This window comes from Simochromis diagramma, unplaced genomic scaffold (genome assembly GCF_900408965.1).
Source record: "Simochromis diagramma unplaced genomic scaffold, fSimDia1.1 OVJJ01000366.1, whole genome shotgun sequence".
Taxonomy (NCBI): Eukaryota; Metazoa; Chordata; class Actinopteri; order Cichliformes; family Cichlidae; genus Simochromis; species Simochromis diagramma.
In genome coordinates, this window is record NW_024386970.1 from 1 (window position 1) to 24,015 (window position 24,015).

The 24,015-nt window shown below is 44.4% G+C and overlaps 1 protein-coding gene across 2 annotated transcripts; it reads left to right on the top strand.

Moving 5' to 3' along the window:
• Nucleotides 1-6: 6 nt before the first annotated feature.
• On the top strand, nucleotides 7-23,878 carry LOC120737853 (integrin alpha-11-like). 2 transcript variants are annotated; one of them, XM_040038753.1, is made up of 28 exons: nucleotides 7-941; nucleotides 1,289-1,380; nucleotides 1,883-1,997; nucleotides 2,073-2,200; nucleotides 2,565-2,713; nucleotides 3,633-3,777; nucleotides 3,891-4,056; nucleotides 4,232-4,302; nucleotides 8,300-8,444; nucleotides 8,893-9,041; nucleotides 9,170-9,313; nucleotides 9,960-10,163; nucleotides 10,261-10,391; nucleotides 11,000-11,172; nucleotides 14,165-14,304; nucleotides 14,391-14,501; nucleotides 17,177-17,262; nucleotides 17,355-17,559; nucleotides 17,637-17,735; nucleotides 18,388-18,464; nucleotides 20,718-20,801; nucleotides 20,905-21,007; nucleotides 21,090-21,203; nucleotides 21,609-21,695; nucleotides 21,784-21,894; nucleotides 22,048-22,143; nucleotides 22,953-23,066; nucleotides 23,197-23,878. In XM_040038753.1, exons 1-28 carry the CDS (start codon nucleotides 644-646, stop codon nucleotides 23,275-23,277), a joined length of 3,618 nt encoding a protein of 1,205 aa, XP_039894687.1. In that variant the 5' UTR covers nucleotides 7-643; the 3' UTR covers nucleotides 23,278-23,878. The 2 variants fall into 2 exon arrangements, with proteins under 2 accessions (XP_039894687.1, XP_039894688.1); XM_040038754.1 differs by having other exon boundaries at nucleotides 8-941; nucleotides 21,612-21,695.
• Nucleotides 23,879-24,015: the final 137 nt, after the last annotated feature.

The following is a 24,015-nucleotide window of genomic DNA, read 5'->3' on the forward strand; positions in this document are numbered from 1 at the left end:
CCGTTTGGTGGACAGGAGACACTTTAGCAGATTGAGGGTTAGCGCTCTGCCGCAGCAGCTCTCTGGTATGTGAGTCAGCCCTCTTCCCAGAACCGCCACTGAGGCCACATGTGGTGGCGTTTACGCCGGTTAACACTAATGACCCGCCTGCTGAGTGTAACTGTGGCAGCAGGATCTGTGTCTAACATGACCGCTGCCACGAGGACTGACCTCTGAGCAGGGGAAGTGAAAACGTTTCTGTACGTGGAGAAAAATACCAAGAAGGTCTGTGATTTAAAAGCAGCTCATACTGGGCCAAAACCCAACCAAGAGCACTCCAATGCAAGGATTAACAGACCACAAAACATAACGTTTTCATATCAGACACACACTGTAGGCTGTTGTAGCTCTGAGTGGAGTGGAGGCTGTGAGTGATGGTGCAGAAACCTCCTGTTCTGTCTTTCACAGCTCCTGAACGCTCGGGCTAATCCTAGCAAACCCTCCTCTTTGCTTTGAGCCTGGACAAAGACAATGACATAATGCTTCAGGTTACACACACTTAAGTTCAGTTGGTAACATAATACAGCTCGCAACTAAGGGTGTAATAATATATTTTATTTAGAATTATAAGGTCATTATATTTACCCACAAATACTTAAAAGTCATGAGCTTTGTGAGCTGTATTATAACGTGTACGTGCAGCAGTCCAACAGCTCGGCTTTGGATATCTAACCATATAAAACCAGTCCGATACGGCGTTCGAGCCTCGAAGACGAGTCCCTCTTTTTCTAGAATTCGTGACTTTTGCATTATAAATAAAGTTTGTGATTCAAACTGTGTGCGTGGTTGCAGGTTGCTGGTTGGAGCTCCCTTTGAGTCCACGGGGAAGAAGCAGACTGGCGATGTGTACCGATGCCCGCTGGACAGCAAGAACTCTGCAAACTGCAGCCGACTCAACCTGGGTGAGCAGCAGTGCATGAATATTGATGATCAGGTGCTCTCAGGTGTGTAAACTGTCACAGAGGTCAGAGTGAAACCTGCAGGGGGAAGGTCGTGGACCTCATGGTGAAGACATTTTCACCATGGTGTCATCACCTTGGCCTCAGGTTTCATGTCGGTTTGTTGCCACCTCAGGCTCACTGCTGTGTCGGCCCTTTAAAGTGGAAATGCTGCTGCATGTAGGAATGCTTCCGTTAGATGTTTCAGACAGCAGGAACTGCTACAGGAAGGAAGATTCAGGACTTTCACAGGAAAACACACTAAAACATTCAACTTAAAATCACAAAGCATCTGCTCTGGCTGTGATCAGGGAGACTCACTCTGAACAACGTGTCTGAGAGGAAGGACAAGATGAGGCTGGGAATGACGCTGACCTCCAACCCCAAAGACAGCAGCTTTGTGGTGAGTCCCACCGAAAGAGTTCATCACGATAAAGTCACCGCCAGAATCAAAGCTAAGGTAGAGGCCTTTAAGAACAGAGCAGAGGGAAGTGAAAACAAACAGTCACCATTGTTTTAACTGCTCAGCACTTATAGATTTTACAACATACTTGTATTACAAATGGTCAAAAAATGGTAAACGACTCATATTTACATAGAACTTTGAGTACTTAGTACTCTCTTACTCCAAAGCTTAGTCAACCTTTCCCTAAAGTGCTTTTCACCTAACATTTACAGTCAAGGAAACTTTAACATGCAGGCTAGAGGAGCTGAGGATCGAACCCATAACCTTCTGATTAGTAGACAACCCGCTCTACCTCCTGAGCCACTAAAAAGCACCAACAGCACAAACACCGTGCAGAGCTTCTGCTGTTGTCACAGGTTTTGTTTTATTTCATGTGTTTCTGCACGTCACACCAAGTCATTAAGCTTTGATTTTCTTCCTTCCTCTTGTGCTGCCTCAGACCTGCGGTCCGCTCTGGTCTCACGAATGTGGAAGTTCCCTGTACAGCACTGGGATCTGCTCCAGAGTCGGCCGAAACTTCAAGCTGTCCAACACCATCGCACCTGCCCTGCAGAGTAATCAGCACACTTCCATCCACCTATCCGTCCATCTGTCCATCCAGTTTCTAATTTTCCTTTACAATCTTGTAGGGTGTGAGACGTTCATGGACATTGTGATTGTTCTGGATGGTTCCAACTCCATCTACCCCTGGTATGAAGTTCAAGACTTCCTCATAAACATCCTGCACAAGTTCTACATCGGACCAGGTCAGACACAGGTTAGTTTATCTCTTGATCAGAACCAGATAAAGTGAGCGTCCTGCCCTATCTGCACACAAAGACTGTAGTGCCTTTAACCCTCTGAGGTCTGAGTCATCATCAGTGACCGCTCTAAACCCCACACACTCAGAATATGCAATTCTTGTTTTAATTATATTGTCATGCCAAGTTTTTCCAGTCCAGGAACAGGGAACACCAAAACTATTCACATTTTCCCCCCAAAAAGTCAATTTTGACCTTCTCCAAAATGTTGGGTTACCACTGATCTTAGATCTGAGAGTTCATCTGTTCATAGTTTGAAGGTGACAGGTGCTGCATGAGTGGTTTATTGTTCATGTGGACAGAGCTGTGTTTTGGCTGCAGGTGGGAGTCATTCAGTACGGCTCTTCGGTTGTCCACGAGTTCACACTGGATGAGTATCAGACGGTGGAGGACGTAGTGGACGCTGCCAGGCGCATCGACCAAAGAGGTGGTGAGGAAACGAGGACGGCATTGGGAATCAACGTGGCCCGGTACGACACCAAATTATGACCCCAAACAAAAATGGGCTGGGCCCACACCAACTTACCCTTAAATAGTTATTGGTCTGATACCATTACCCACCTACTCTGAGCAACCCTGAGAGTTTCAGTCATTTACTCATGTTGGGAAAATGGATTGAACCAAAGTTTCCTAGTGCAGCGGTCTCCAACCTTTTTTGCGCCACGGACCGGTTTATGCCCGACATTATTTTCACGGACCGGCCTTTAAGGTGTCGCGGATAAATACAACAAAATCAAACCAGTACCGGTACCAAAAAAAAAGAAGATTTATTCATAACACACGTGAAAAGACCCAGGAAAACCGAGTTAACGATAAAAACGATAACAAAATAACGCTGAAAACCGATAAAAACCCTGAAAACCAGACATTTCACACCTGAGCCTCAACTCTCGCGGCCCGGTACCAAACGACTCACGGACCGGTACCGGTCCGAGGCCCGGGGGTTGGGGACCGCTGTGTTAGTGTATAATTTACTAAACCTACCAAAATTAAACCAGTCAGAACATTAATTACTTCCATATGGCAGAGTATAAAAGTTCTCAAACATGAACCCACAGATGAAGCATCTCTGGCATTTTTCAGCCAAAGCAAGTTTTTCTTTCCCCATCAGCTCCTGGAGGCTGTAGCTCCTGTTTCTTTTTCTTGGCCTCGTAGCTAAAGGCCAAGGATTTCCAAAAGATGTTTGAGTCTCTCTGAGAAGACTACCAAGAAAAGTCCAAAGCAAGCTCTGGATGAAAACTAACAAAATGCCTTCACAGAGGACTTAGATAGAGATAATGTTAGCAACCAAGCTACACCAGCAGGTACATTAAGCAGCTAGCTAAGATTAGCCAAAACAAGCGTTCAGAGCTTTGAATCTTCTGAACTTCATCCGATGTTCCTGTGCAGATCCGAGGCATTCCAGCGCGGCGGCCGGCCGGGAGCTCAGAAGGTGATGATTGTGATTACAGATGGTGAATCACATGACAGTCCTCACCTGGTGCAGGCCGTCACAGACAGCGAGAGAGACAACATCACCATGTATGCCATCGCTGTGAGTCTTAGCCCCAGACCCCCCACCCCCACCCATCGAGCTCTGTTTCTATTGGTTGTCTCTGGACTTACGAAGCTCTGACTAACATCCTGTTTCCTCTGCATCTCCTGCAGGTTCTGGGTTATTACAACCGCCGGGGAATCAACCCCGAAGCCTTTCTAAAGGAAATCAAGTTTATTGCCAGTGACCCCGATGAGATGCACTTCTTCAACGTGACAGATGAATCTGCGCTGAAGGACATTGTGGACGCCCTGGGAGAGAGGATTTTCTCTCTGGAAGGTCAGCTAACATTTATCCTGTTAAACTGTAGTATTCACAGAAAAGCGGAATCCATCGTACTAACGAGCATTTCACAATTAACTCTGAAAAGTATTATCTAATGATGTTCTTTAAAGTGTAACAGGAGGACTGGAGGGAAAAGTTAAGTCATCTTTGTTGTTTGTCCGGTTTGCAGGAACCAGCAGCCAGGGTCGAGGGTTCGGTCTGCAGATGGCTCAGGCCGGTTTCTCCTCACATTTAGTCAAAGTGAGTGACTCACAGCTGCATTCTTACACAGTGGTAGTGATGTGTGATAAATGAAGCGCTTTCCACAAATCTGTCTATGAAAGGAAAATGGTTTTCCTGTTGACCCAGTCTGTTAAATTCAACACGCAGAGCACTGAGTGCAGAAACAGGTGCAGGTACATATTTGTCACACTGATGTGTTTCACATCATCAAACAAATGCTAACAGTAGACAGATAACAGAGTAAATACAGCTTTTAGAGGACGAGTTCATGTTTTAAAAGAAATGAAAAACATCAAAAATGTCATTTAAGTAACAAACGACTTAGTGATGGGATATTTGGACGGCACATGGTTTTTATTGACTGAGAAAATCAAAGGACAAGTATTACTTTTTAAGTGATAGAAGTTTAACTTGGATAAAGCGATACAAGAATTTGTGAAGTAAAATGGAAAAGAAGATCTGTGGATTTTCCATTTTAGGATTAGATTTCAAAGACCTGTCCACTCTGGACAGAAAAAATAATAACTTCCATTAAATTACTGCTGAAAAACATCTTCATCTACTTTTTCTGCATAAAAAGGGACTTGGCAAAGTATCAATTATTCAATTTCCTCAAGTTTTCTTCACTAAAGCTGAACCCAGAAAGAAGACAGGAGCAGAGCGGCGGTTTTGCCAACAAAAACTTAAATGCTGGTATCGGTATCGTCCTCGAACATCCATCACCAGCCTGGTTCTGGTCCTGACAAATATCTAAAGCTGCAGGATGAGAAGCTTCGAGAAATATTTCTGTTGTTTCTCATCCAGGGAAAATCATATCCCAGCGTCAGGGAGTGAAAATGTGAGGTGGAAACTGTGTGTGTGTAACAGAGAGCAGATGGTTTTCCTGAACGTAAACTGCAGGCATGAACTCATTGGAGAATGGATGCAAATCTGCACACACACACACACACACACACACACACTGACTGCACACAGACAAATATGCAAAGTGTTTCTGCTCTTAAGGTTTGGGATTAAAAAGGTAAAATGAGGCAGACTGATGAGGAAAACAGGCATCATAGCATCATCTCTGCCTGCAGGAAAACCATCCTCAGCTCCTTCCTGCAGGTTTACTCATGCAGGGCTCAGCAGCTCAGGTCCTGCAGGCGGGACACTTTGTGGCGCTGGCACCGCCAAAAATTTGGTCACTCACTGCCGTCCTCGACTTTCTGGCCCAGAGAGACGATGACTCAAAGATTTAAAAACCTTCATATCTGGACTTTACGACGGCCTGGCTGCTCACACGTGTGTTGAGACAGTTCAACTGAGTTTAAGGACGATTCAGAAACCATTTCAGTTCCAACATTGCCAGCAGGTTTTTTTCATCGTGCGGTCTTCAGGTTTGCAGCTCAGAGCTCAATAAGTTTGTCATTAAGAACCAGACTGAGCCAAACTGGTGCTGAGAGAATGAAACTGATTATACTGGTATTCCCTGTGTAACATCTTGTCACTTGTGAACTGTTTAGGGCCTACGTCCTCATACACGCCCTTAGATGGTCTTTCTATCCAGTTTTTCTCAAGATGGAAATCATATAAAACTGCAAGGTTTCATTTAGAAAGCGACATTTCCCAGAGTTTTCTTTTCAAATAACAGTTGTTTACAGTTCTTTACAGACGCTAGGACACATTTCTCAATACTTAGGTCACGTTTGCAAAACTCCTCACACAGTGAGCACAACAGAAGTCTATGTGGGCTAAACTGAGGACCAGTTATCATTGTTTTGGCACAAAATGCATTCAATGACTACATCTCTCAAATTTCATGAATTATCTTCTCACTCAGACACAACAACTGCCAAAAATCTTTGTACGTACAGGACATTTTGCATGTGCTTACATACTGTTTTCAAAACTGTTAAACTTATGGCCAAAACAATAACACAATGCAAAACTTAAAAAGACAGCAAAATCCAACAGCAATATTTTATTGAAACATATTTCCAATCTAAAAATGCAGTTTAACCAGCAACAGCTGATTCTCATTGTAGATGAACATCTACACAGGTGTTACTCCTTCAATTTTTCAACTCCTTCAATTCTGGCAGCCAGAAGATTCTTTCCTAGGTGTGTTGCCCTAGATGACATAAGATGTGATGTGGATGAGAACCTGTGGCCAAATGGAGAAGACCGAGTAGATTAGCATTACTATTGTATGTGCATCAGTGGATGGTGTGTATACAAATTCTTGTATTTTGGGATTACTTAGTGCAAAAACAATAAAAATACAGAAACAAATATTGACGAATTCTGCATGATGTCTGATTCATTCCAGTAACATATATTGAAATTATAAACAGAGATGTATCCTTGTTTTACACAAGGAAACACTGTGTAATGCTACATGTTGTTAGTGTTTTTTAGGTCATTGTTTTGTGGGTGACACAGTGTGTTTGTCGGCTGTCAACCTTTGCTAGTGTTCTGGAAGAATGAGTTTATTTGAGACCTGAATGAAGTGTTTTGGTAGTTGTAGTGCATTTTGAATGTGAAATGAACTGCTTTGCCAAGCTGACGGTCAGTTAGGAGGATTGTGTGAAGAGTTTTGCAAAAGTGACCTAAGTATTGTGAAATGTGTCCTAGCGGCTGTAAAAAACTGTAACGTGGCTAAAATACAACCTAACTAACCCAGGCGTTTCACCAGCCACCTGATGATGTTACTGTCCTATCAAAAGTACTCAAGTACAGTACTCAAATGGAGTCACAAGCAGTGCTGGTCAAGTTACTTGAAAAAAGTAATCAGTAACTAATTACTGATTACTTTCCCCAAAAAGTAATCCCGTTACTTTACTGGTTACTTATTTTCAAAAGTAATTAATTACTTAGTTACTTTTTAAAAACACGATTTACAACCTGAAGAGGTGATAAAGTGAAAGATCTTTCAGCCCAATTCTACTTTTTCTACATAATCCATCATACAAAATGTAATCAGATGGAAAAGTCTCTTTTTAAAACTTGTTTTGTTAGTTTTAATCTTTTAACTTTATGCATCAAGCAAAAATAAAATTATATGCAACATTCTCTGACTGGAAGAAATTAGTTTAACATTTAAACCTATTTTCTGCACATTCCAGCACATAAAATAAAATATTTTTTGTGTTTACACTCAGTCTTTCAAATAGATGCAAGTAAAACACAGCAGAAAATAAATAAAGTCAAAGACTCAGCGGTCCTGTTGCTCTATTTTCACCTGTAAAGCAGGAGTGGGGCAGGCGGAGGTTTACCCTGGTGCAGGTGTGCCGCGGTCAGTGGAAGAATCCGCGAGTTTCTCTGTGACTTTCCCATTACGTCGTAGCTACTCGGTGCTTGCTCGGAAGTTTAGGGGTTTTTTGCTGTAAAAAGAAGTTTTCTTCCCACGCACAGCGGACGCTAATGTTTTTGTCACTTTTTATGGAATCAAACTCAAAGTAAGGTCAGTACTTCCACGCTTTAAACGCTGCACGCTCATACTCTCTCTGCACTCGATATATGATCCATTGTTGATCTGCACACAGCTGTTGTCACGAACGTCGCACTCGCTTACGTCACTGTCATGAGACATTCTCGCAAAAAAATCACGGTTTTAGAAACGCAGTAACGCAGCGTTCCTACGGGAAAGTAACAGTAATCTAATTACCGTTTTTGCAATAGTAATCCCTTACTTTACTCGTTACGTGAAAAAAGTAATCGGATTACAGTAACGCGTTACATGTAACGCGTTACTGTAATCTCTGGTCATGAGTGACTAAAGGTCCTTTAATGGGGACTTTGCAGTGCCAAAATCAGTCAGGGCCAACTCAGACCTCGCAGATGGGACTCTGTGTGCTTTTCCCAAAGGTTTGGTCATTCATTGCTGTCCGATGACTCAGTAACAACTTTAATATCTGGACATACAGTCAGGGTTAGAGTGGGTACCTAGAGTTTCTAGGGTCGCCTCTGGGAGTCCTCAAACATAGTGGGTGGTTTAGCAGTGCCTTCCCTTTAAATCCATGTTCTCCTTTAGGATGGTGTCCTTCTCGGAGCGGTGGGCGCCTATGACTGGAATGGTGCCGTGCTGAAAGAAAGCAAACACGGGAAAGTTGTTCCACCGAAATCATCCTACCAGGATGAGTTTCCAGAGGAGCTGAAGAACCATGCAGCCTATCTGGGTAATATTGATATAAAGTGTACAACATGATATGTGATATACCAGCCTGTAGTCCTGGACTCAGTAAACTAATTGTCCTGGTCTGTGGGTCTTCAGAAGGAATGGTGAGCACAGGGGTTGTATAGCTGCGATACATGAGATCACTCTAAGGCTATGCCCTCTATGATGTCATACAGATTCAGTAGTAGAAATAAAACATGATAAACTGACTGTTTAGAGCAGTCTGAAGTGTGTGTTTGGCCCATTCTGGTCACATTACTAGAAACTTTAGTCAGGTTTAATGGGAACATCCCCCTTTGGAACAGGAAACATATGACAGGAAATGAGAAAATGCAGAGTCGGTCTACTTTAAGCTTTCTTACCTTGGAAGAATCAGAGGAAATAGGTCTAACAAAATGGAACGGTCAACGTGTGCAAGTCAAACGAATCAGTTTTTCATCTTCTTTCAGGGTACTCGGTGGGTTCACTCATTTCATCCCGCGGCTCTCAGCTTTATGTAGCTGGAGCTCCAAGATTCAACCACACTGGAAAGGTGATCATATTCACCCTGAAGAACAGTGGAGACCTGACCATCTGGCATGCACTGCTGGGAGAGCAGGTGTGTTTTAATCATTAGAAACCACTGTGACCATATTTGAATGAATCAAACCTGGTGGACATTCAGGTATCTGTTCCTTGGTGTAATATCTTGTTTCGTTTCTATGGTTTATTTGTGTTTTTGTCTAGATTGGGTCATACTTTGGCAGTGAGTTGCTATCGATGGACATTGACAGTGACGGACAGACTGATGTCCTCCTGGTGGCAGCACCCATGTACTACAGCCATGGCTGGGAGAGAGGCAAGGTTTACATCTACTCTGTTACACCGCAGGTATAAAAACCACGTACTGCTACAAAGGAGCAACCAATTTCTCTGTAACTGTCATTATAGCAGAAGAAGTTGTCACAAGATGATAACCCCACACAAGAGTCATGGACAAATTATGAGACAAAAGGTCCTGTGCACAGATTGGTAAAAGTACCTCAACCCCCACTGACTGAGCTTTATCTAGTTTTATGTCTTCAGGTTCTCAAAAAAGAAGGAAGGCAGACTTCTTTAGGCTCAAACCTAAAGGAGTCCAGCTGTCTTCTTTTTCAAGCTCTTAAAACTAGCATGACCTGGATGACTGAGAGCCACAGAGGTTCAACTGGTGGTCAGTTTGCTGGTTTTCGTGATTATTTTGAGTTTCTCTCTCCTCCTGATTGGTTTCTGTGTCGTTTTGAATGTTTTTCACTTGTTTTAAAACGGTGAAAAAGAGTTGCAGAATTATCTGTCTCTTTGTGATTGTTTGTTGGACTGACCTTCCAACAACTAATGTGAACTATGACTTCAAACAAAGCCTTGTTCATGCCCCAGCTGTGTGCTGTTAGGCCTGTTCGGTAATCTGTCCACGACTGGATTGAAATTACTTTTTCAAATGAAACCTTGATTAATAAAGAACAAAACCTGAACCAAAGAATGTTTTGTTTCTGTCCAGACGTCGTTTGTCCTGCAGGGGGTGCTGGAAGTGTCTGACCACTCCCAAAACTCCCGTCTGGGCTCAGCGTTGGCTCAGGTACCTGACATGAATGGAGACGGGTTCAAAGAGCTTGTTGTGGGAGCACCACTGGAGGATGACCACCAGGGGGCAGTCTACGTCTTCCATGGCAAAGACAAAACCATCCAGCTTCAGTACAGACAGGTAACCAGTCCGGATGCTAAGGGACCTTAGCTGGAAGAGATAATGCAGCATCAGAGAGCCCAGAGAGTTTTAATCTTCTCTCGTTTTGCTTCTCCAGCGTCTGTCTGCAGCTGGTTTTTCTGCAGGTCTTCAGTATTTTGGCCAAAGCCTTCATGGCGTCTTGGACATCAATGCAGACGGACTTGTCGACCTCGCAGTGGGAGCGCTGGGAGCTGCTGTCATTGTCTGGTCAGAGCCTCATTCATAAACTGACAGATGATTTGATCCTGTAAGGCTGGAAAAACGAATCAAATCTGCGTTCTTTCTAAAGGCCAGCAGGGGGCGACTCCTCTGAAGTCTGGCTGTAGAAGTTTATGAGAAAATGAGCCTCCAGCTCACTTAAATACTGACCTAAACACTTGTGATGAGTTTAAGCTTTAATGACTGTGTTCAAAGCATCTTCAACAAAACATGATGTCTGTTCATTAAACAAGGGTCAGAAAGCAGGGGACAATTTAGGGCGTGGCTAACTTGTGTTTGACAAGTCACCTCCCAATAGGTGTTTTTTCCTCAGACCCTCAGATTGAGCCTGTATGAGGTTGTTGCAAAGTTATAGCAACCAGACTCACGATGAGTCACCACCACCTATGAGGGATCAATGTGGTCCATAGGAAACTATAGACAGATAGACTCTTCCTATCAGATTGGAGGGCATTGCACTCACTGAGGAGTCTTTGTGAAACCAAACCCTAGTTTAAGTACATCCAGTAAAACCGAGTTATGCGGTACCTGACTCTCCACAGTTTGGAACTCTGATACGCACAAACACTCATAATAAGCATGCTTCATCCCTGCAGGTCTCGTGGTGTGGTGCAGATTCAGGCTAAACTAACCTTTGAACCCGAGAAGGTCAACATCTTTAACAAGGACTGCCAGCGAGGAGGGAAGGAGGTCACCTGCATGTCCGTGATCGTCTGTCTGAGTCTGGACTTCAGGACAAAGACCAGGACGAAGACCAGGAAAGATGTTGGTAGGAGTACACAAACATGTCCGCTTATTCACCTGCGTGGGATTTGATCACCACACTGAAAGGTCCTGCCTCAGGTTCAGGCACGTTTTCCTCAGAAATGCCATTTAAATCAATCTCAAATGAGCTTTTGAATCAAATCAAAAAACTGGATCCACACATAGAGTTCAAAGATCCAGAAACATTATTATCACTTTGACCCTCTGATTGAAGGAGAGGTCAGAGGTCAAATGTGACATATTTCAAGTGCAATGGTACTTTCTATATGTTGACAAGACACAGCACAGTTGCAATAATTATAGTTTCTAAGTTCTGAGGATTTTTGTTAACTTTCCACTGACAAATCGTGAAGGCGACCTTGAAGATCTCAGTGGATGGATTGTTGACATGACCCCGCTCTACACCTCGACACCGCTAGTTCCCTCACCGGAGGTAACTATGGTGCATCATCTTATCTCTGGAACCTGGCCCAGAGGAAACGCAGTACATCCTACATCCTAGGACTTGTGCCTAGAGACCTGAGCCTAGCAGCAAAGCTGGACGAGGTCCAGGGGTGAAGGAGAAGATGACTTTGAATGGGAGGTTGGCGTGATTCTGTCTTTAGTGTTTGTTATGAGTTACAAATCGCTTCCTTCTGTTTTTACATCTGGCAGCATTCACACTTTCCTGGAAATGAGGTCGGCCGCTAACAAAAGGCAAATTTGTGTCCGAGGGAAAAAGGTAGCAGCTAATCTGCTGTTGTGATGTCACAGTATGAGATCATCCTGGAATAGCTCATCCAGTCTCTCTCTGAACCGGCCGAGTTCACGTGTCATTCAGCTCCCAGCTTCTATTTTCAAGGAAAAGAAGAGAAATATGAATTCTTCTTCTTCTGCTAACAGCTGTGCAGTGTTGCAGCTGAGTGGACGCAGCTGTTTTCTGTCTGTGTGGAGGGAAGCTTGTCGTGGTCGCAGAGGCCCGCGCTGTTGTCGTGTCTCTGTGTGTAACCAGCTCCAGATGTTTGGGCCGGCTGCATGGAAACCTCCCTAACATGCTAACGCCAGCCAGCTGTTTAACTGTGTCGCTGCTTCTCTCTCCGTCACCTCAGACCTTCTTCACGTCTCCCTCTCCTCGAGCTCCTTATTGCCCACCCGCCTCCCTAAGCGTCCAGCCTGGATTGGACGTTTACAGAAACACGAACAGGAGCGTGGCTCAACAGATCCACAGGCTGAACCTCTGTTTGATTGGACTAAATATCGACCCGTTTTTTGTCAGTGTGGACGTGGCGTTTCTGACACCAGCTGAGCAGCAGCTTAGCTCGGCTCTCCGCGCTCTCATAAATCAAACTCAGTTGTTAAACAGATGAACACGAGCTCTGCTGTTACACTGTAAGCTGATGCATCCAGCAACTAATAAGGACGCAGGAAATGCGTCACTTCATTACTGTAGATCAAGCACTAAGAAGTAGTTGTTGTATTTTACGCGTGCGTTGCTATTATGAAAGTTTCTAAAGGCTCTCAGACTGAAGAACAGTTTGGCTGCATGCAGTTTCAGACATTAGCTGCACACGGAAGAACACACACCAGCAACGAGTTTGTGAAAGCTCACGAAGGTCCAGATGACGGACTGACACCAGCTGCATTGTCAACATATTTATTTATTAGGATCTGCTTTAGTTTAGCCTGAAAGCACGACGAGTCCCGGACATAAAAACAAACATCAGCACAGCACTGAAACTTCAGTAATACAACCACATCTGAGTTCAACCTTCACAGGTATTGTTTTGATGACTTAATGAAGAACCTGAATCAGACCCGGGATCAGGGAGAGGCAGCTACCTGCTAGTTTGCAGGATCCAGATTCTTCCTCTGGATGGGCATTACCTTGGCCTCCAGTAACGCTGTGAGGAACCTTGGAGTCATTTTTGACCAGGACATGTCCTTCAACGCACATATTAAACAAATATGTAAGACTGCTTTCTTCCATTTGTGCAAAAATGTTAAAATTAGAAATATCCTGTCTCAGAGTGACGCTGAAAAACTAGTTCATGCATTTATTACTTCCAGGCTGGACGACTGTAATTCATTATTATCAGGAAGTCCTAAAAACTCCCTGAAAAGCCTTCAGCTAATCCAAAATGCTGCAGCAAGAGTCCTGACAGGGACTAGAAAGAGAGAGCAGATTTCTGCTGTTTTGGCTTCCTGTTAAATCCAGAATTCAAAATCCTGCTCCTCACATACAAGGTCTTAAATAATCAGGCCCCATCTTATCTTAATGACCTTGTAGTACCATATCACCCTATTAGAGCACTTCGCTCTCGCTCTGCAGGCCTACTTGTTGTTCCTAGAGTATTTAAAAGTAGAATGGGAGGCAGAGCCTTCAGTTTTCAGGCCCCTCTTCTGTGGAACCAGCTTCCAGTTTGGATTCAGGAGACAGACACTATCTCTACTTTCAAGATTAGGCTTCAAACTTTCCTTTTTGCTAAAGCATATAGTTAGGGCTGGACCAGGTGACCCCCTCTTGTCCCTCCCAACGTGTTTATATTACACAATTTCTTTTATTTTTCATGGTCACTATGTGTTCTCTTCTGCCCCTCCCTAATCTTGAGTTCTCCCTCCCCAGTGTTGGTAAGTGGTGACCATTGATAAGCATCTGACTGTTGTGGTTTTCTCCCTAACACTGTAGGTTCTTTACTTTCATATAAAGTACCTTTGAGGCAACTGCTGAATGAATATTACAGTGTACAGTTCCCTCTTTACAGGAAGCTGTAAAGCTGGTACTTGATTATGTTGTGAAACAATAGTCGGTGGACTTGTTTCTAATTTATTTCTAGAAATGCTCCTAAAACATTTTTGGAAGCATAAATGGAGCAGTTCGGACTACAAAAGATGACATCACTTCCTTTCATATCCTCTGAAGGACCTGTAAAAGTCTGCTCTCTTTGTATTTACAGTCTCATTGTGCCACATTAAGCCTCTGTTTGAGCTCACATTTTCCTTCTCCTCCTCCTCTTCAGCGGTCTGGTACAGTCTGCTGTTGGATGAGAGGCGTTTCCCTCCCCGGGCAGTGCTGGACGAATCGGATCGACAGCAGCCGCGAAGTTTGTTTCTGCAGACAGGAAGTCAGATATGCAAACGCCTTGGCTTCTCCGTCCAGGTCAGAAACAGCCCGGGCACAATCACGGTCAAATGATTCCCATTATGTGTGAGTCCTTAAACACGCAAATGTAAAACGACAAACAGGAGACGACAGATTACGGGCGTCCCATAGTTGTCGTCCTGGAGACGGGATTGCAGAACCCAGACGAGGGGCCGGTGTTGGACCCGGACTGGCAGAGCACCCAAAGAACCGAGGTGAGAGCTTCGAACACGGGTTTGAACTGCCTGATTAGCTTCAGAGCAGAGAAATATTTTTTGCACAGAACACTTTTTATAAAGTGAAAAAAGGTAAGAAATAAGTTGTTGTTCAGAGCAGACCAGAGTCAGCTTCTCTGAGATGTATTTTTCTGATGGGAAGATGATAATCTGAAAGCTTTGGATTTACTGGTCAATCTCTAACCCGCCCTTGTGGTCACGATCTGGGTAACAGCCTGAAGTATGAGGTCAGCTCCTCTGAGTTTCCTCTGAAAGGTGAAGAGTTCAGACATCCTGACGGAGCTCGAAGTTGGCTCCAACTTCATGTCAAGAGGAGCCAGTTCAGGGACGTTGGGCAACTAATCAGGCTCTTCCCTGGAGGGCGGGGTACACTTAGAATTGCTAGATATCTGTTTTATATATATATATATATATATATTAGGGGTGCAACGATATTCGTATCGATATTGAACCGTTCGATACAGTGCTTTCGGTTCGGTACGCATATGTATCGAACAATACAACATTTGTAATTTATTTTATCAACTTTCCTTCTGACGATGCTGTCTGTGTTGAGCGCTCAGTGAATCTGCGTTCGACTACTCCGCCTAGGCTGCACTGTCGAGCGCAGATCCACTGAGCGCTCAACACAGACAGCATAGTCAGAAGGAAGAGCGCAGGGCAAGCTAGCGAGACAGAAGTTAAGCTCTCCTTGCAACATGGACCTCCCCCACTCTCATTCAGATCTGGCGTTTGGAATTATTTTGGTTTTCATGTGACGTATGACCCTGAAGGTAAGCGCGTCATGGACTAAAGTAAAACAGTATGTTGGATGTGCCACGCAATGCTCAATTACATGGGTGGGAACTAGCGTGTTAGCGCAGTTAGCTCGTTAACGTGTTGGCTGTCTAGCCCCATGCACGGGGCGATCGGCGGTAGCTCGTTAACGGAGATTTGCCGTGTTGTGGCGTTAACGTCATTTCAACGAGATTAACCTGAAAGCACTAGTGGGAACACAACGAATATGACTGCACATTTACGCCAACATCATCCTAGTGCAAAGACAAAAACAACAAGCATGCTACTAACTTTAGCCGAGTCATTTAGACAGCTGTTAGCACATGATTCTCCTTATGCTGCTGAGAATATAGCCCAGAAGAAGCGGATAGTATAGCTTTTATTTTGGAAAGAGCCATTTCTCTGTAATAAACTCTCTTTTCCAAAGATGAGTGATTCCTCAATCAGATACAGGGCTTGCAATATCGCTAGCCCGACGTCGGGCTACCAAAATCTCTCTTCCCTGCCCGTCGGGCTATTGTAGGAAGGAAAAATATATGTCAATGCTTTTGCATTCTTTCAGAAATGTAGCTGGGTAATTATGTCATTGGCATCGGTGAGCCACTGTCAATATGTGACATATTGAAATCGCGTTTGAATTTGCGCTTGTTTTTTGCTTTCACTTTGCAATCGTGCGAACTGTGTATAGAGAGCGACAGCACTGATCTGTGAGTGATGATAATTTGTGCACCAATTCCTCTGACATCGTCTTATTAATCGTTAGCTTACTATGCAAACATGACAAGTGAAATCTCCCGCAGCTTAAACATGTGAGAGGTTGATCGCGCAGAGAATCGCTGAGCTTATGTGTGTGTGTGTAAAAGCAGCAGGATATATATTTTAGTTCTGCTGAGCCAAATAAGACAGGTCAGGGTGAAGAAGTGACAGCCAAAGAAAAGCTTACCACAAAACGTCTAAATTGTCTAAATGACTCGGGTAAAGTTTGTAGCATGTGTGCTTGTTGTTTTTGTCTGCTTCCACTTGTCTTTGCACTAGGATGATGTCGGAGTAAATGTGCAGTCATATTCGTTGTGTTCCCACTAGTGCTGTCAGCGTTAATCTGAAATGACGTTAACGCCACAACACGGCAAATCTCCGTTAACGAGCTACCGTGGATCGCCCCGTGCGTGGGGCTAGACGGCCAACACGTTAACGAGCTAACTGCGCTAACACACTAGTTCCCACCCATGTAATTGAGCACTGCGTGGCACATCCAACATACTGTTTTACTTTAGTCCATGACGCGCTTACCTTCAGGGTCATACGTCACATGAAAACCAAAATAGTTCCAAACGCCAGATCTGAATGAGGGTGGGGGAGGTTCAATTTGCCATGTTGCAACGAGCTTAGCTTCTGTCTCGCTAGCTTGCCCTGCGCTCAGTGAATCTGCGTTCGACTACTCCGCCTAGGCTGCACTGTCGAGCGCAGATCCACTGAGCGCTCAACACAGACAGCATCGTCAGAAGGAAAGTTGATAAAATAAATTAAAATGTTGTATTGTTCAATACATATGCGTACCGAACCGAAAGCACTGTATCGAACGGTTCAATATCGATACGAGTATTGTTGTAAAAAATGTTTGGAATCATGTCTGATTTTCGTTCCACTTCTCACGTGTGCACCACTTTGTGTTGGCCTTTCACGTGGATTTCCAATAACATTGATTCATGTTTGTGGCTGTAATGTGACAAAATGTGGAAAAGTTCAAGGGGGCGAATACTTTTGCACACCACTGTATGTGTGTCGTCTGTACTGGAAGTATCTCAGAATTCTCCCTTCAGTGCTTACGTCCTCCAACAAATGGATAAATGCGTTAATCATCTTTTTTTTCTCTGTAGCTTCACTTCTGGAACGGATGTGAGCAGGAAGACACCTGCGTTCCTGACCTCATCCTCCATAGTCACACGGACCTGATGAGTGCTCAGTGAGTAACCCGGTCTCCACTAAACTAATCCCTCACGTGTATCCGTGTAAATTATTAAGAGACTGGTAATTATTTCTTTGCTTCACCTGTAGGCAGTTCTGCAGGTCGAACAGACGGGCTGCCAGCTCCATCTGCAGCCACCAGGGGGCGCCTGAGAAGCAGCCGTTTGTCGTGGAGTCTGAGCGAAGGAGGATGGTGGTGTTCGCCCGACTGGAGAACCAGGGAGAGAATGCATACGGAGCTGCCATCCACATCTCCACCTCCTCCAACCTGATCTTCTCCAGCCTCTTAGTGAAGGTACTCAAACTTTCTTTCCTCATCCTAAAAAGGTCAAAGTGCATGCTGGATTCATGTTATGCCGCCTCTTCCCTCAGGACCAATCAGATATCCAGATTGAGTGCTCCTCTGAGGACAGACTGGCGACCCAGAGGATCTGCAACATCAGCGCGCCATTCATGAAGTCGCTGTCTCAGGTAGGGCAGCGCTATTGTCATGCAAATGATGATTTTGGGATGAAAAAAGGATCGCCCACCTGCAGTTTCCTCATTGGTTATTATTGTTGCCCTGATACAACAGCCCTTTGTTTAGGGTGATGGAGCTTCTTCCTCCTAAATATGTGGGCAGGTTTGAACATCACAGATAAACAGGTTATTAGCTCATCATACCGCTGTTATACAGCCAGACTAATAACAGTGATTAAACCGGGCAGAAATATGCTGCCAATGATAGCTGCTGACTAAAATCCTTCATTACCTTAATGAGTGTCCCTGTAAACATGACCGTGATCCCCACCCCTCACTGTGAGGCCCCTCAGGGCTGCTGTGTGAATAAGACTGTGCTGGAGATTATTTCCAGCTTCCTCTTAAAAAGGCTCCGGCTGCTGGTTGGGGGGAGAACACAGCCGGAGGGAAAACGGGTTCAGCCGCAGACGACGACAGGCTGCAGTGGAAAATAAAATAAATAAAAAACAGAAAGCAAAGAAGCTTCACACGATGATGTGATGGAGCAGACATTTAACGTTCTGACTAAAATGTTCTAATTAAGGATGTTAGGCCAGGAGAAGGAGACGATTAAATGCTTTTGATCCTGAGAGGATGAATTTGCACCTGCTCCTTTCCTGTCCAGGTAACTTTCAATGTGGAGTTTGAGTTCAGCCGCTACATCTTCCTGGATTACGTACATGTCGTCATGGTAACTACCAGGTAAGACAACTGAACATGTGTAATGTGATGTCACAGAAGTAAGTCAGGATTATTATTTTCTGTCCTCTGACTGACGAGATTTCATACAACAATATTAAGGAGAACAAAAGCTCCATCCTGTGATTCACAGGGTAGGATCGGGGCGATTGGGGTAGGATCGGGGCGATCGGGGTAGGATCGGGGCGATTGGGGTAGGATCGGGGCGATCGGGGTAGGATCAGGGTGATCGGGGTAGGATCAGGGTTATCGGGTTTGGATCAGGGCGATCGGGGTAGGATCAGGGTTATCGGGTTTGGATCAGGGTGATCGGGGTAGGATCGGGGCGATCGGGGTAGGATCAGGGTGATTGGGGTAGGATGAGCTGTTTGACCTCAGAGAGGTAAACTTAGTGGTACCGCTGTGTTCTGGGACCTCCTTGACGTCTGCTGGGGAGAACATCATGAAGAATCAGAGCGTTCTCACTCCCGAGGCGTAACATGTCGACGTTTTGTCACGTCCCGCGGCGTTCCTGGGGAACGCGAAAGGAGACCTTCGGCGTTCTTATGGTACGCAGCGGGTTATGGCTGGAATCCAGTGCAATGACGCTCCCGCGGTAATAGACGTTCCAGCCCTGTATTCCAGCCCTAAACCTAACCTTATCCCTAGCCCTGACCATAACCTTATTCCTGATCTTAACCAGGACTTTAATGATGTTAAATAGCGTGTTTCTAAGCGATTTGAAGAAAAAGAGCGAACATGTGTAGGTTCAGTCCAGACGGTTCTCACATTTCCTCTTTTTTCCGAGGTCGTCATTTAGGAACGTGGTGGGTAGCCGAAAACGTAATATGGTGACGATTTGTCACCTAGCGTAAAATGTTACGCTTTGGGAGTGAGAACGGGTTGGAAGAATAGATATGACATGAGACAGCTGGAGTGGAGGTGGGTTGCAGAGAGGCTGACAGCAGCAGCAGGTGAAAGCAGCCTAAAATATGATTATCAGGGTCCTGAGTAGGAATGTGCGAACCAAATGAGAAGCATGTGGAACACTGGGAATCACTGCAAAGCTGCAGGGAAGCAGTTGTTGACGGAATAAGCTCATCGGGAACAAGTGAGATGAAGAGTGTACATCTGAACCTGATGAGGACGGGCAGACACAGAAAACTGACAACCTAAATATAGCAGGAGAAATGTTTGAGCAGTATATTTTTAACTGACTTGTTATTGTAATGAGTCTTTATCTTATTTATTGTAACATTTATTATATGATATTTTATATAATATTTTATTATATTAATACTATTCTGATTAGGTCGTATTTTAACCGTAGCACAGAGATGTAAGTAACTAGCTAGTTCTTCGTGGTCAATGACAAATAATTATTTAATCCCTGATCCAGTTTCATAAAACATCAGCTGGGAATCTGCGCCGTGTTTATTAAAGAGGAAAGGATGAGGTTATGTGAGTTTTCTGTCCTGACTGCTGCAGGATTAGACTAAAAGTTATGGATGGATTTGCATGAAAGTGTTCCCAGAGGTAGCGAAGTGATTAACTTTTGGAGTCGATTAACATCTGGATCTGGATCCAGGAATTTCCAGAAGGATCATTTATGGCTGCGAGACAGGAGAACATTAGAAACTTCGACAGGAGACCAGGTGAATTCCTACCTGAGCGTGTGTGATGGTGTTTTGGTGATTACTCACAGATGAATCCAGATCCAGGGACTCAGGTATCGCTGTTCAGCTTCATGAAGCAGAAGAAATAACAAGAAAACAGATGATATGATTTAAAGATGGAAACAGTAAAAAAGACGATAAAAACTTGATTTTAAGAAACCCAGTCCATACTGGTTTGGTTTCTAAATGTTTTGTTTGAAGGAGGAAAGAGGAAGTTTGCTCCAAATAAAAGAATCGCTTCCTGTGGGAGGTTTGACTGTGATGGCGAAGGCTCGATGATTGGTGCGACCAAAGAAACACCTGGATGCATCTGATTGGTCAGATGGAGCCAGGTGTATGTCATAATTTATGGACACGTGGTGGGACGAGCGCGATTCTCTCCTGCTCATCTTGGACAAAGTTTAAACCTTTCATTTATTTTGGTGGTAACTCAGCCTGGAGTGTTTGGTTGAGTATTTGTAGGTAAATATAAATAAAATACTTTGAATTATTTGTAATCACAGATTAATTATGCCCTTCGCCGTGGGCTGTATTGTAAAGTGTTACCGTTGAACTTTCAAGCTTTCGTCCTTTTAAGCGTGCTTATCTGTGTGTTACTCAGTGAGGGGGACGAGGGTTACCCGGACGACAACACCAATGACATCTTCCTCCCCCTGAAATACCAAACCGAGCTCCTCTTCACCAGGTGGCTGAAGCTTTTGAGCTTTTTGTGATTTGAAAGTTTAAAAAGTTGCATGTGCGCATTCAGAAGAGTTCACGTGTGTCTGCTTTCTTCCTTCTCTGGACAGAGATCCCTACCCTCCTCGTTTTGTAATCAGAGCTGACTCCTCCTCCTCTTCGTCCTGGCACCAATCAGACAGCAGCTCTCACACCTTCAACCTCTCCTATTACGTGAGTGAAACAAACTGTGTGCATGTTTGCAGAACGTCAGCTCTCATAAAGACGTTCTGTTGCGGTTCTCTCGTGTGTGCAGATCCAGAACCTGGGCCTGTTCTCGGTGCAGGGCGTCCTGTTCAGGGCTGATGTCTGGGCTGTGACCATGAGAGGAAACCAGCTGCTGAACATTACGGACGTCAGCATCGAACAGGTGACGTTGGAAATCTTTGTGCTGTGGTTATCTCTGTTCACCGACGCTGCAGAAACAGATGGCTCGCTTGAATGAGCCTTCCCCGTACTTTCAGGTTTTACCCTTAATGAAGGATTAAATCGATTTCAAATGAAACTCCCGCCTTTGTTGCTGTAAAGCCCTCAGCTTTCACTGTACAGGCATCACTTATTCACTAAACTGTGAGGAGCGTGAGTGACAGCAGCGCCACCTGCCTGTCACATATTTATCTACTGCAAACGGAGGGGTTTCTCTTTTTCTGTCCTGTCGCCGTGTTTCTGAAATTACTGTGCTCAGCTGCTTTTTTTAATGTTTTGGCCCAGATTGGCGAAGCAGCAATTAAAGCTAGAGGTTACCATTATAACGGAGTCCTCCTCTTCCTCCCAGCAGGCAGCGGGATCCCACTGCACGCTGCCTCACGTTAGAATGAGCAGTCCTGTCACACCTGAGGATCTGACTCACCTGTCACAGCTGGTAAGGCTGAAGGAGCCTGTTAGTCAGGATAACAGTGGAGTTAAACAACAGTGTTTCACAGAGTGAGTGTGTGTGTGTGTGCACGCAGAACCACAGTAACAGCGCGAACATGGAGGTGCGGTGCCAACTGAACCTCCCGCCCTCCCGAGAGGTGAAGGTGACGCTCACAGGAAGCCTTCAGCTCGCTGCTCTGCTCGCCGTGAGTTCTTCTCATCTGCCGTTTTCATAAAGCGAGACAAACAGGAAGTCCATCAAATTCCCGACTAACCAGAAACAGGCTCAGTTTAGTGAAACTCAGATTAGCCGTAGGAGAAAGCACAGGTGGCGCTCACTACCTGTTTAACTCTTTCAGGTGAAGTTCAGGTCTCTGGAGCTGCTGACCACCGCCTCCATCCAGCTGGAAGCGTCTAGTCCCGTTTTCCTCCAGGAGGACCGACCTGTCAGACAGGTGAGACCATCAGCATCGCTCTCCCATTGGAGGACAGAGGTCACTCTGGGATAAACAGGTTTAAACTCCCAACTCTTTGTGACTGAACCCAGTGGCCTTCTATCAGCTGACCACAACGTTCACGCCAACGTTTTAAATCACCTGATCATCAGCGCTTCAGACTCACAATCAGAGCTGCGCTGCCACCTGCTGTCAGGAACTATTACACCCTTTTGCTTCACATTAAAAACACATTTCTGCAAAAATATTTAACAATTAATGAACCACGTGGAGTACGGAGGACCAAAGGTGCCAAAATGCAACGAATAAAATATAAAAAGAAACTAGTCCTTAATTATGTCGGAATCTATATGAAGATAAAACCTTATTTCTGATATTATTTCCTTTTAATTGGTTCCTCTATTTACGTCCTGTGTCATTTCTCCAATAATGTACGTCTCTTTAATTTCCTATTTTTATTAATTTGGCGATTTTACTTTTATTTATTTCTGCATATTTTTTCAAATGTATTTTCTTTATTGTATCTTGTTTAATTTTTGCATTTCTTCAAACATTTCTTTCTTTGTTACACATGAAGCAACGATCGTGTCTCTGAGTTTACATTTAAAAATGGTGGAAAAGGGAAGAAAACCTCAGAAACACCCGAACTCGTCATTTTCAGTCATCAACATTATTTAAGTTTGACTCCATATTTCTATGTTAAATTATACTCAGTGTTTAAGGACTTTATTAGACCGCCTGACATAAAAACAGAAATCTGTCAAACACTGGTTTCACACACACTCCGGTGTTTTGTGCTGTAACTGCAGATCATTCTGGACCTGAGGAAGGAGGAGGATCACTCCATCCCCATCTGGATCATAGTGGGAAGCTCACTGGGAGGTTTGCTGCTGCTGGCCTTACTGGTCCTCGCTCTGTGGAAGGTAAAAACACACACGGAGCCTCGAACATCATCAGAGTACTCCTCTGTTCTGAGCTCTGCTCTACAGTGGACGTCTGGATCAAACGACTCTACTGTCAGTCACAAACCGTAAATCCTTGTTTTCTCTTCAGCTCGGCTTCTTTAACAGACGGAGAAGAAAGGAGGAAGAGGAGCAGCCTGTGGCCAATGGGAAGACGGCACAGGAGCTATAACGTGGCTGACATCACCGCCGCATCGTTCCTCGCCGGCCTGCAAAGTCTTAAATTAATGTTCCCGATGAAATTTAACCTGAAAGACACTGAGAAAATCTGACGACCTCACATGGGTCACCTGAATGCATCACGTGCCTCCACCCGTCACTCAGGGACTGCGACCCTCACCTTAAATCCGCCTCTTCGTCCACGCGATGTGCGATTGAAGCTACCCACAGATTGTATATAAAAGACGGAGTCAGCATTAGAAACATCGAAGGTTTAGGATTCTTCAGCGTCGCCGACGTCGGCCTTTCATGTGAGAACTTCACAGGTGTGACGGAGGCCTTGTGACAACGGAGAGCGATGGAGTAAATATTTAAACGGAGGCTGACGGGGCAGAAAGAAAACTACCTAACATTCGTCTGATTTCATCTTCTTAAATTGTAAATATATCCTATTAATTCTTATATATTGTAGCTGATGCACTTTTGTTTAAAAGTCAAACTTGAACTTGTGTAAATATTCACATGTATGACGAACGAGGCGTTACCGTCTCATACGAAGCGGTTTCCGCTCTGCCTGTTGAGTTAATGTCAGAATAAAGACGAGAACTATAAAAGTCGTGTCCTTCTGTTCGCTCACGTTTACCTTCTTTGTCTGAAATTTGGACTCTTTAATAACCTGAAATGTTGAGATAATCCAAAGATCTGAGATCATTCAAAATTTTCTTTAAATTTTCTGGATAAATCTCAAAAG